The following is a 13,308-nucleotide window of genomic DNA, read 5'->3' on the forward strand; positions in this document are numbered from 1 at the left end:
AAGACTAAATGTAGCTCGATAAAGAGCATGCATTCGAAGAGCAGATTTACAAAATCTTCTGACCAATGCCGTGGTCTAGAGGAGCATGCATTCTAAGAGCAGATTTTCAAAATCTTCTGACCAATGCCATGGTATAATTTGATCGTTACCCACATTTGGTTGAATGAATTCACCATGATCATGATATCGCAATGATAATTACGTTCACTTTATTAGTTAGATTGTTAATTAAAACACCATACCTGAGACATATATGTAAATTTCGACAAATCCTCGAATTTAACTTCCATTCTTCCGCAGAGAACTTCCTCTATTTCCATCCTTAATCTAGTTTGAGAGATATAATAGGTAACAGCAATGTCTTTCAGAAGCCTGTCAGAACAACTAAAACATAGGGCCAAAGTCCCTGAAGCTACTATAGACATGGATACAAAATTAAGTATTTCCTGACTGTATGAAATTATCTCACTAAGGTCATCCTACGGACATGTAAACCAAATATTAAAGCTGTCTGATCAGCGGTTTTGAAAAAACAAGCGACTCAACAGTTGACAGAGCTCTGCTGTGTTATGTAGAAAATAACCTTTTGTGACAAATGTATTGATGAAGAAGGTGGATATCTTTGATAGCTCATTTCAGGATGGCCTGACCAAAAATGGAAAAAAATTCCGTAAAAATACAGATTTGCATATTTCATCATACTATATTAGTCTACAATAGCAAATAAACGAGAGTTAATTACATTCTAATTAAAGGAAACAAGACTTGCATAAATCAAGATTTACGTCATAAAAAAACAGCATATCTGTCAGGTTATAAAGAATCTTGAGCTGGTTATCTTTTAATATATTATTTTCAAGCACATTTTAACTTTCAAATTAACATTGTAAGTAAGTTCTGTTGAATAAGTTAAGATTGTACATACTCAGAGAAAGCACACTTGAGACAAATGTTTGAAACTTAAGAAGTTCAAGGTCATCAAAAACATTATAAGGAATCATGTTACACTCTCATTGCACTGTTTACACAGATTGCATAAGTGCTATAAATAGCACATGAGGAATCTTACAGCCCAGCTTTACCATAAAAACCCCATCACTTTGACCACTCTTTTAATTGACCACTCTGTTTTTTTCCTTAAAAAGTAATCTTATTTTATCCTTACCAAGTCAACCATAAATAGATATTAGAACTTTCTCTATCTCTATTTATTTGACCACCCTATCATGACAAACTATTATGAGCAATTTCTTTTAGATAACATAAATGGTGGTTCAGAATATATCATAGTTGGGATTCAGGAACGTTGCCTTTACATGTTTTCATCCTCCAAGATGGTAAGCATTTCACTATGAACTGTCCAAAAAAAGTTGAACTTTCTGAAAATTCCACACTAAAATTATTTTGGCTTTGATGATTTCCTAATCAATTCAATTATTTAAAATCATATTAATTATTTTTTTCTGGGTGAATTGATAGGGTTTATACAGTACAAGAATTCCATACAATGTAACTCAAATTTTGACCAAAAAGACAAAAAAAATTCCTTAAAAATACACATTTGCATATTTTATCACAATTTGAACAAATCTAAGTTGGGTTATCCCAAGGGACCTGTATACCAAATAACAAAGCTGTCTGACCAGTGGTTATGAAGAAGAAGATTTTTTACCAAAAACACCTTTTTTGGCATTAATTTGCCTATTTTCAACAATATCAAAAAATTTAAAAAAAATAGTTTCTCAAAATCATATTTTTCATCTACACAACAAATATCAAATCAGTAAGTACTGCGGTTCTCAAGATATTTGAGTGGACGGACGCCTCACAAACGGACATACATACAGACAGACAGACAGACAGACAGACAGACAGGCAGGCAGGCAGGCAGGCAGGCTGGCAGGCAGGCAGGCAGGCAGGCAGGCAGGCAGGCAGGCAGGCAGGCAGGCATGCATGCATGCATGCATGCATGCATGCATGCATGCATACATACATACATACATACATACATACATACATACATACATACATACATACATACATACATACATACATACATACATACATACATACATACATACATACAGACATACAGACTGACGACGGACGCCGGACGGATACCCATCCCAATAGCTTCTATAGACTATAGTCTATAGTAGCTAAAAAGCCTCGAGTTTCATGTTGCACTTGCCGAGCCGGCAAGTACATTCAACATCACCTGATTTCTTGCCATTTTTATAAAACCTGAACAGACAGACAGTGCGGCGAAAGGTAACTTACAGAAGTTTCAAAAGGCATAATACACAATTGAACGTCATGCAGCCTAAATTCTTGTGGATACGTAAGTCGACGTACATATATTGTTCTCGCTCTATCTATTGATTGCTTGCATTTAGATTGCCGTGATCAAGCTTGATTCGTGCATTTAAATTTGTTGATTGGTCGGTCGGTTGGTTGATTAATTGATTGACTGTCTTATAGATTGATCAAGCGAATGAACAATAGTCGCGAAAGAAACAAAAACGTCGTCGAATTTACAATGAACGAAAAATGGAAATTTAACCAATAGAGAAGAAGTCGCAGTTGACTGGTTTGTCAATATGTCTAGACTTCATTGTGTTAAAAGGCATGAGAGATCACAGTATTTCGATCGCGGGTAACATATCCATGACACTTTTTTAACCTCCAAGGAATGGTGAAAATTCAACTTAAATCTTTGATTTGTTTGGAGGCAGGGGATGAAAAAATATAAGAGCGCGCGGGATCCGTACAAATGCATATAGGAAAAGCTGAGGCAATTTATACGGCCCGGAGACAAACTAACATAAAATGTGGTACGCTTACTAATATATATATGTATATATATATATATATATATATATATATATATATATATATATATATATATATATATATATATATATATATATATATATATATATATATATAATGCGGTTCGACTTGTCCGACACAAAGTGCTCAATACAAAAGTAGAGCGAGATATATAGGGTTGCTGGAGAACAGATTTCAGATTTTACAATTTCATCTCTACAACGTTCTTTCGTGAGTCGCAAGACTCAGTCATCAGGAGACTAGACTGGAGTGTGAATCCACATGTGCTAAACATCGCTGGTTACGCAGGTGGTGGAATTTTGGTTGAGATTGACATTATCATCCGCCGTCCAGAATGTTCCATGCTCAATAAAAGAAACGAACTTGTGTCATCATGCCGTCACAGAAGCAAGACATTGTTATGCAACAACTAGTAACTCCCAAATACATCCAACGAAGTAAATCAGTCCTCTCCGGAAACATGAGTATTCATAGTAGCAGCAATATGTTGTTATGCAACAACTGTCAATCTCAACCAAAATTCCACCACCTGCGTAACCAGCGATGTTTAGCCTATGTAGATTCATTCCAGTCTAGTCTCCTGATGAGTGAGTCTCGTGACTCACGAAACAACGTTGTAGAGATGAAATTGTAAAGTCAATTCTCCAGCAACCCTATATATATATATATATATATATATATATATATATATATATATATATATATATATATATATATTTATGGTTGATATATATATATATAATATATATATATATATATATATATATATATTATATTACGCAATGTTGCCTATAATTTGTCACGGAGGCTCAGCGGCGCTAACAACAACTTGTTTTAAATAAGAGATACGTTATTCATTAATGTGAAAGTTTTGCGGCGATTCTGTGTTTATTTTTTGTTATGCAGAGTTACTGTGACGGAACTCCTGCCGTCTATTTCATAGATACCACAAATAGGTTCTACACATTAATATCTTCTAATAAACGTCTAAATATAGACATCTCACTCATATCTTGGCGCTATAACTTACCTTTCCAGAATGTCCGGGTTTCTAACAAGTTCCATCAGCATGAAGGCAGCTGTATTAGCAGATGTCTCCTGACCTTGGAGTCGACAAGAGATGTTTATCCCATCATGATGAAAACTCGGATGCGAACGTAAAGTAAATTTCTATAACAAATAGCTTACAATACCAAGCGAATCTATAAATGTTCACAAGAAAGTGTCATCAAAGAATTTTACATTTAAATATCATTTTCTTTCATTGCCTTAATTTGCCGTTTATTGATGATTAAAGGACACTCTCCGAAAATTACCAGTTTATTATGCTCAGATAGGTATGATAACTAGTCCTTCACAAAACTTGATTGAAAACTCATGCCCTCACCTCGACATTACACCAAAAGCACAGAAGCATTTTCCCAATATCCAGTATTCAATTTCAAAATATAATACTCAAGATAAATAGAGATAATCTTAATTCCTACCTGCGAGAAAAAACGTGACGAAGTCATCTACAACATCCTCCATCTGATACTCCGGATTTTTCAAGTAATCTACAGATATAAGTACGAAAACGCGCAATAGTAACTATCTGAAATAAAGCAACATCAGTAAACGAAGGAAAAGCTTCACATATTGCTTATAGAAATAACTGGCGACACACTGACCATGAGCGTTTATTTATGGGCAGAGGCAAGAGAAAGCCAAAAATTAACTGGCGAGGCTTGCTGGGCCCGTTAATTTTGGCTTTCCTCGAGCCCTTGCCCATAAATAAACGTTAATGGTCAGCGCGGAGTCTGTTATTTCCATTATATTATCAACGAACCCCCAAAACGGTCAAAATTTACGAAAGTTTCCCACGCGAACGACAACGGGGCCCCGAAATTTGTCAGTGAGTAGTGCGCGCCCAGTAAAACTTTTGCAAATCCAGAGGTTCTTTCAAAAAAGTGTCTAAACTTGGCCCACAAGTGTTCCTTTTTAATTTAAGAATGATTATGATCTTTGTACAAATTACAATTTACGTTTTAGCTGGAAAGTTACGCTGTTTACGACATTATTCATATTCACGGGCACATAAACAAACCATTATTGCGTATTTGTGGTCGGTCACATGGTTCAGCTCGACAAATTAAAACGCGACGGACAGGGCATGGTAATATAATACATATTATTCCCCCCGATATCCTGTCATTCTCTTCAATTTTTACGATATTCGACCACAGCAAGGTGTAAGTAATGTTTAAATTTATTGTATATTACTTCCATTCCGTCCAGAAAATCCATTTCCTAATCCTCTCCTTGACTATCTTAAAAAAATAGTGACAACATCACCGTTCGCTCCCATATAGTTATCAAAACAAGTCAACAATTGTATGAAACATGGACATACATGTACAGACAGACTGACATACACAGACTGGCACAGAGTGATGACATTGACCCCAAGTGTGCCTTGGCCCATGGAGAGTGATAAAGATATAACAAACAGCTGAATGTAATGATAAAATAGTTAAGTATACGCCTATACAGGCACTGAGAGTGAATATGTTACAGCAATTTGATTAGTTTCTTTTCCTTTTCTACTTCTGTGATAATCTTTAAGACAATCAATCTGCAAGGCAGTTTATGTATTGACAAATATGTTATCTTTTACAAGCACACAGTAAACTGCTCTTGATTTTTCATTTACAATATTTGACATGGACATAAAATGCAACCAATGTTTACACTTTGCCCATACACCAGATACATGGAGAAATTTTCAACATAAAATCATTACTCAGAAAACCCTATACAGGGAAAAGTAAACATTGTTTTCTTCCAGAACAGCTGGTGCATCCACATCTGGAACAACTTACAAACTTAACCAAGTACACAAGGATGATGACACAAGAGATAAAGTTAAACTGTGGTGAACTTGACTATTCCTTTCAAATCCTTATCTAATTTGACATCTTAAAAAAATACACTGCATGGTTAATTACGCACAAAAATACATCGGGGTGGACCATTTGATGAGGGATATAGTGTCTGGAAGATTGGTGAGGTACATCATCTTTTTTATCCGATCCATTGTACATTCTTTTTTCCCCACCTTTTCTTTTTATCAAACCTTCTCTGGCTGAATTTTTTATTGGCATTTGTTTGGAATTTTTTCAAAATCTGCCAGGATTTTTTTACCGCATTTCAACACCAAATAAAGTTAACCATATCAGATGCTTACTAAATCACCACATTATATACTCTTAGTTCCAGTAAGTATAAAAATTACCAAAAAAAAAATAAAAAAAAAAAAAAAAAAAAAAAAAAAAAAAAGAAAAAAAAAAAAAAAAACAAATAAAAACAAAAAAAAAAAAAAAAAAAAAAAATCTTAACAATACAAAATGAAAGATATCCCAGTAAAACTGACAGTTTCGCAAAGTTGCCCCAAAAATTCAAAATTCCGGATTTCATTAACAAAAACCCTAAGAACCAGTTTACTGAATATCAAAGCAATCAGACTGGTAAATTTTGAGAAACAAATTTTTTGACCAAAAATGAGAAAAATTGCCCCCCACAATACAAAATTGCAGATTTCATCCTAATTTTAAATATATCTCATTAACATAAACCCTAGGAACCTGTACACTAGATATCAAAGCTACCAGATCACAAGTTTTAGGAGCAAAATTTTTTGACCAAAAAAGGCAAAAATTGCCCCAAAAATAAAAAAAAATTGCCAGTTTCAACATACCTTCAATACATTATATTGGGATTAATCTTAGATACCTGTATACCAAATATCAAAGCTATCAAATCAGTAGTTTTTGGATAAATTTTTTTTTATCAAAAATTGGGAAAATTGCCCCAAAATTACAAATATGACAATATCAATACAATTTGCACTAGGCATGACTGAGGTCATTCTGAGGAACATGAATATGAAGTTTCATAGCAATCAGACGAGCGATTTCAGAGAACAAGATTTTTTGACTAAAAACTGAAAAAATACCCTAAAAATACAAACATGCAAATTTCATCCCAATTTTTGCACACATACTTTAGAATACCTAAAGAAATCTGCATACCAAGTTTCAACCAAATCTGACCACTGCTTACTGAGTTTTAGCCATTTGCAGGATTTTTCCTTTCTTCCCCCTCATTTGCATATTTTTGGCACTGACATGTTCATTTGAACAAATTCACATCTCCACCCCTAGGTGCACCTGTACACCAAATACTAAGACAGTAGGTGCTACGGTTTAGGAGTTTTTGATGTGGACGGACATACATACATACATACATACATACATACATACATACATACATACATACATACATACATACATACATACATACATACATACAGACGACATTTTTCCACCTTATACGAATACCTCCCATTTGCATATATACATATGCATATTATATGGGAGCTAAAAATGTTGTATCAGCCATGCATACTCCAAAATGCAACGTTGTTGTTGTTGTTGTTGTTGTTGTTGTTGACAAATGAATTCAAATAGTCTATACAATAACTTAAACTGTTCACCTGATGCTTTGAGAATATAACCCAGCACATCATCTTCCTTTATTTCTTCTCCGTTCAATCTTGCGGCTAGTCTCTTTTCTATCACGTCTCGCCCCGTCTTACGAAGGAATCTAATAGCTGCACGCACTTCCTCTCGGTGTCCTCTGCTCCACGGATTGTACTGATCGAGATTAGAGCACGGGGTTACTTTGCTGCCTATTTTAGTGAGACCCTTTTGTAAGCAAACTTTGGTATTTCGGCGTATTCAAGAATGAAAAAGTTGGGCGGGAAATTTATCCATAATGAACAACAGTCGTCTGTGTAACGGTAAACACACCTGCATGCGAACACACATGATGAATCAAATGGTAACTTTCTAGTTTAAGTATTAAAGAGTAAGGCAAATAATACAAATTTTTTCACTTACATCTTCAAGTGGAGAGCGCATGCGCCTTAAAAAGGCAGATAAGATGAGTTGATTTGCTTCCATAAAGTGATTTTTGGCCTCAAATATGACGTTGAAATCAGTCCCAAAAGCCACCTGAAATGGAAATAGTGACACATAGTTGACGACTTTCTACTTTGCCTTTGATTGTCTCTCAGCTCAGATGGACTGAAAAGGGTATTGATTCCTAGCGCTGAACAGAGGTGGAATAACCCCTGTGACACGATACCACTCAGTAAACATTGATGTGCAAAAAATTGTTGTTCGAACCTTTCCGAGGATGTCGAGGCCAAGTCTATAGAATTCGTCCAACATGGACACAGTGCTTTCGCCATCGGCCTTCCTCTTCAGTTTACCAATGAGCAGATCGACGCTTGCGTTGAACTGATCCATCGAAAGCTGTAGAAATCTTTGGAAAGAACATTTAAAGGTTTATGTGCACCGTTCACAACGTACATGCATGAATTCAAAGTGTTGAATATAACGAACAAACGTTCGTGGCCGACTTAGCAAGTAGGGCCCGCGGAAGTATATCAGCGCTTCGGGGACAGATAGTTGGACTCTCAAATTTCTACAATTATTTTCTGGTCAACAAATTGTGAGGGCTCATTTTAAAGCTCTTGGGAAAAAAAGCTTTTACCGTCTTAGTTTTTCTAAAACCCAAAATTTTATCTTCCCCCGTAGAATTAACACAGGAATGGCGACCATTTTGAATTTCAAATATCGCAAAATGTCGGGTAACTTGATTCGCTAGTTCCAAACTTTGCACGCAGACTCCCGGTTCTCATAGCTGATTTGGTAAGAGAATGGGTCGATAGTTTCATTCAGCAAAGTTTGAGCAAAAGTTTAAGTCTTTCACTTTCAAGGCGCATACTACCTTAGGCTAAAGAGAACACAAGGTAGCATTGGAAGTTTGTCTTGAATGACCAACGCACAGAATGACACTGTAGCAGTAGTGCGTCGTTTACGGTACGACAACGTCACCGAAATTTTATAACACGTTTATCGCTCAGATATGGAGACTTACCTCCGATGGAAAGCTGGATTGATGATGGACCTACGTTTAGCCCATTTTTCGTGACAACGTTCCGATATCAAACCGTGACCCAAATATCGTTGACCATATATCGTTCCGAGCGTGTCATAAGGTCTAGCTCCTTTCGGACAATTCACCGTAACTAAGAGATGCTTCGACAAGGAATGTGTTGAGAGAGTATGAACAGTAAATGTTTATGTAATTTAACTGCAGTTGCTGTTTTTGTTGTTGTAGCTGCTACTGCTGCTGCTGTTAGTGTTAATGTTGTTTTTGTTGTCAAATGTAATTCATAACACAAGTGGCTACCTTCAGTACCATAAAGTAAATTAATGTTCAAAGACGGTAACCTTTCTCTTCCCTAAGCTCGTTTTGCAGCGTGAATATATTTCTCCATGGTGCCGATACCAAAATATATAATTAAAGATTAAACCATTTTCATCTGACTACAAATATGTTGTTGTCATATCAATGATTGCCAAATACAAGGGCAATATGTTGCTTCTTACTGTTTACTTATTTTCCATATAATGATGCAAAGTTTCAACGTGATATACATAATTACCTTCACAGCGACAACATCCGATATCATGACATACGTTTCATGTAAAACGGCAAACGTAAACACTCGGCCATATTTCTGCGACCTGTCAACCGGAGAATATGGCGTCATACATAACCAGTAAACCTACTACAGAGATTGTTTAAACGTAAGATTTCAACTTTACGACTGAATATGAAACTTTACATACGTACATTAACATACTTACATACCTACCTACCTACCCACCTACTACCTACCTACCAACCAACCTACCTACCTACCTACCTACCTACCTACCTACCTACCACATGCCTACCTACCTACCTACCTGCCTACCTACCTACCTGCCTACCTACCTACCTACCTATCAACCCACCCATGGCCATCTACCTACCAACCGGCCAACCCGACAAACCCAACCAACCACCAATCCACCTACCCAAATATATACATACATGCATAAATACATATAGACAGACAGAGAGACAGAGAGACAGAGAGACAGACATAGATACATAGATACATACATACATACATACATACATACATACATACATACATACATACATACATACATACATACATACATACATACATACATACATACATACACACACACATACACATATACATACATACATACATAGGGGGCCTACATGCATGCATGCATGCATGCATGCATGCATGCAAGCTTACATACATACATACATACATACATACATACATACATACATACATACATACATACATACATACATACATACACACACACACACACACACACACAAACATGCATGCATGCATGCATGCACGCACGCACGCACATACATACATACATACATACATACATACATACATACATACATACATACATACATACATACATACATACATACATACGGATCAATATCACATACAATGGCACTGCGAAGGGAGTAGCATTCACACCATCGACTATTTCTATGCTAAAGAAAGTTAAGATTATAGAGGATTTTGGTCTAACTATTCCTGCACAAATCAGAACGGAATACGCACTCTTTGGTTATACGTATTGTTACATTAAGGACAAAGACTTACCATTCATATACTATGGTTTGAAAGATCTTTCCATCAGCAAATCCTCTTTTTAGTTCTGCCAAGTTACCGAAAAGGAAACTGGGAATGGGGAAAATAGGAATAGAAATGAGATACAATCATGGCTTGGGTAATGATTTTACAATTTTAGATGTATAATCATATTAGAAAATATCTACAGCACATTCATTTTTTCCAGACGTTATATTGAAATGATTCACTGCCGTCACAACTGAGTTCTCTGATATTCGAAAGTCATGAACTCTAAAAAATTACAGTCTCCGAGGCGTTTATGAATTTGCAAAAACTTGACAAATCCTCGATTTCAGTAATAAGTGTGTTCATTTACACTACAGAATGTACGTATAAGCATATTTGAGTATGCAACTAAATAATAAACTATTATCAATGGGGAACACTCATTTCTGATACTGTGCATTTATGACGCCATTGATGTGTTGCACTCGGTCATGGGAGGAATAATGAAATCTATAAGCTTCGGGGACAGATATTCAGACTCTCAAACTTTCACAATACTTTTCTGGTCTGCCACTTGTTCGGCTTCATTTTAAAGCTCTTGAAATGCAACAAGCTCTCACCGTCTTATCTTTTTTTTGAAAATCGAAATTTGTATTTTTCCTCATAGAGTATAAAGACAACGTGGATTGCGGCCATTTTGAATACCAAATATCGGTAAATGTTAGAAAACATGTTTCTCTAGTTCATAACTTTGCACGGTGACCCCTGATTTTCATTCTTGATTTGGTAAGAGAATGGTTGAAAGTTTCACAAAGGAAAGTTTGGGCAAAAGTTTAAGTTTTTCACTTTTGAGGTGCATACTACCTTAAGGTAATATGCACCTCGAAAGTATGCTCAAACTTTCCTCAGTGAAACTTTCAACCATTCTCTTACCAAAGCAAGAATAAAAATCAGGGGTCACCGTGCAAACTTTGGTACTAGAGAGAGAAATAACTTGCGATTTCTCGATATTTGAAACTCAAAATGGCCGCCATCCCTGTGTTAACTCTATGGGAAAAAATAAAATTTTCAAATTTCAAAAATCTAAGACGGTGAACACTTTTCTTTCGCCAAGAGCGTCAAAATGAGCCCCCACAAGTGATAAGTATGAAGAAAATTGATAAAATATGAAGGCCCGAATTTCTGTCCTCGAGGCGCGTTCTACCTTAACTTGTATATTTGTAGGGCCTACACTACTTTAGCAGTATGATATGGGGTTATCTTCGGAAATGCGCAGACTGACCGGAAGCTATTTGCAGGTTGATCTTTTTCTAGCTGCTGACCGATGTGTCGATTTGTAAGACAAGTGCTAGACTTGGTTCAAGTCTGTGATTTGTGAATGTTTGAGTGGAGTGAACGCAATGATTTGTATTCTGCTTTCATGTGAAACGCGCGTGAGTGGACGCGATGAGTGGAGTGAACGCTATACAGCGGAGTTTCACCTGAATCCGGCAGAAACTAACTCACTACTGCGCAGACTCAAACGTGATGCATTCAATCGCTGGGAAAACCTGGCGTGAGCTGCCAAATTCCTTATAGGTTTGTACGAAATAGGAGAGACACAAGAGAAACTATCATAAATGCTTTTATTTTTTTAAAATTCACCGACTTGAACCAAGTCTAGACAAGTGCATAAACATTATGATCAACAGCTGCCAACGCATTAAGGTTTGACCGAGGTTTGACCCCAAGGGCTGTTTCTATAACTCGACAAGGGCCATGGACGGGGTCATTAGGAAAACTGTGGTTCTTTTATTGACATAGCTCAGGTCGGGGACTTCATGCTGGTATGAACAACGAATACATAATATTATTCAGATTCAACACGATAGAATAAGTGTGACCGTTAACGGGGCTTAACAGTGTCCTTTGGCTGTCGTAGTATGACGTCATCGGTTTGTGCGTAGACAGTGGAGCGGAAGGTTTGTGGCTGGTAGTACCATGGTGCGCTCGCTCTGTTTACACATAAAATCTCAGGGACTGCCCATATAAGAGAGACCACTATAAGAAGATAGCTACTATAAGGGTGACCCCTCACATAGGTTTTGACTATATATCGTGCGGTTAAAATGTCTACAGTCAACATTGTTGGGGGCGTGAAAGACCGAGCGAGGGGTATATTGTGGCAAGAGATTAGGTGCCAAGAGTTTTACTTCCTTTCCAAATTTTTAATCTTGAAATACTCATGAGATACATGTACCTTTATTTACCCGCAGAAAACGCCTTTGATCACAATATATCATGCGCGTCTTTGGAAGCACCTTTTCACCCAAAGTCGAGAATTTGTTTTTACTAACAACAGTTGATAACAGTGGCTTTTGGGACATTTTCTCAATTTATTAGGCCTATCAGAGTTTCAAGATATTCGTTTTTTCTCTATGAGTCATTTTCGTGTGACCTCAATCACAGAGAAGTAAATGAACAGTACCCATTGGCCTCATTCAGAATGTTCCCGGCCCAATGCAGAGAGTCAAGGTCTCATGATATGTCGACGTTTACAAGACCCTCTTAAATTCTTCCTCCTTGCTGAGGGTATACTTTTGTGGACACCGCCGACATGGAGACTATGAGGGGTTCACATAGGCTTATGAAAGCGCTCTGAAAAAGCATTCTTTCTCTCAGATTTAGGGACTGGTCAGTTTCTTCGGCCTGGGGGGCGGTGGATTATTTTTTGCCGACGTCAAAAAGTGGCTGACCCCCCTATTCCAAATTTTGAAAACAGGGTGACCCCCCATCCCAAATTTCGATAAACAGGGTGAACCCCCCCCCCCTGCGCGACAACTGTAAAACAAAAGGTGGACATAATATATATATATATATATATATAT

General features: G+C 36.8%; 1 protein-coding gene across 3 annotated transcripts in view; it reads right to left on the minus strand.

The window, feature by feature from the left end:
• The window catches only part of LOC139148105 (cholesterol 24-hydroxylase-like), a 120,490-nt gene that overhangs the window by 17,447 nt on the left and 89,735 nt on the right, over positions 1-13,308 (minus strand). For 2 of the 3 annotated variants that reach the window (XM_070719406.1, XM_070719403.1), the window contains exon 3: positions 9,410-9,491. In XM_070719406.1, the coding sequence (XP_070575507.1) occupies positions 9,410-9,491 (82 nt within the window). Of the gene's footprint in view, positions 1-9,409; positions 9,492-10,465; positions 10,544-13,308 lie in introns of all 3 variants that reach the window. The other variant, XM_070719404.1, reaches the window with a different exon arrangement.

The sequence above is a fragment of the Ptychodera flava genome, chromosome 13 (genome assembly GCF_041260155.1).
Source record: "Ptychodera flava strain L36383 chromosome 13, AS_Pfla_20210202, whole genome shotgun sequence".
NCBI classification, from domain to species: Eukaryota; Metazoa; Hemichordata; class Enteropneusta; family Ptychoderidae; genus Ptychodera; species Ptychodera flava.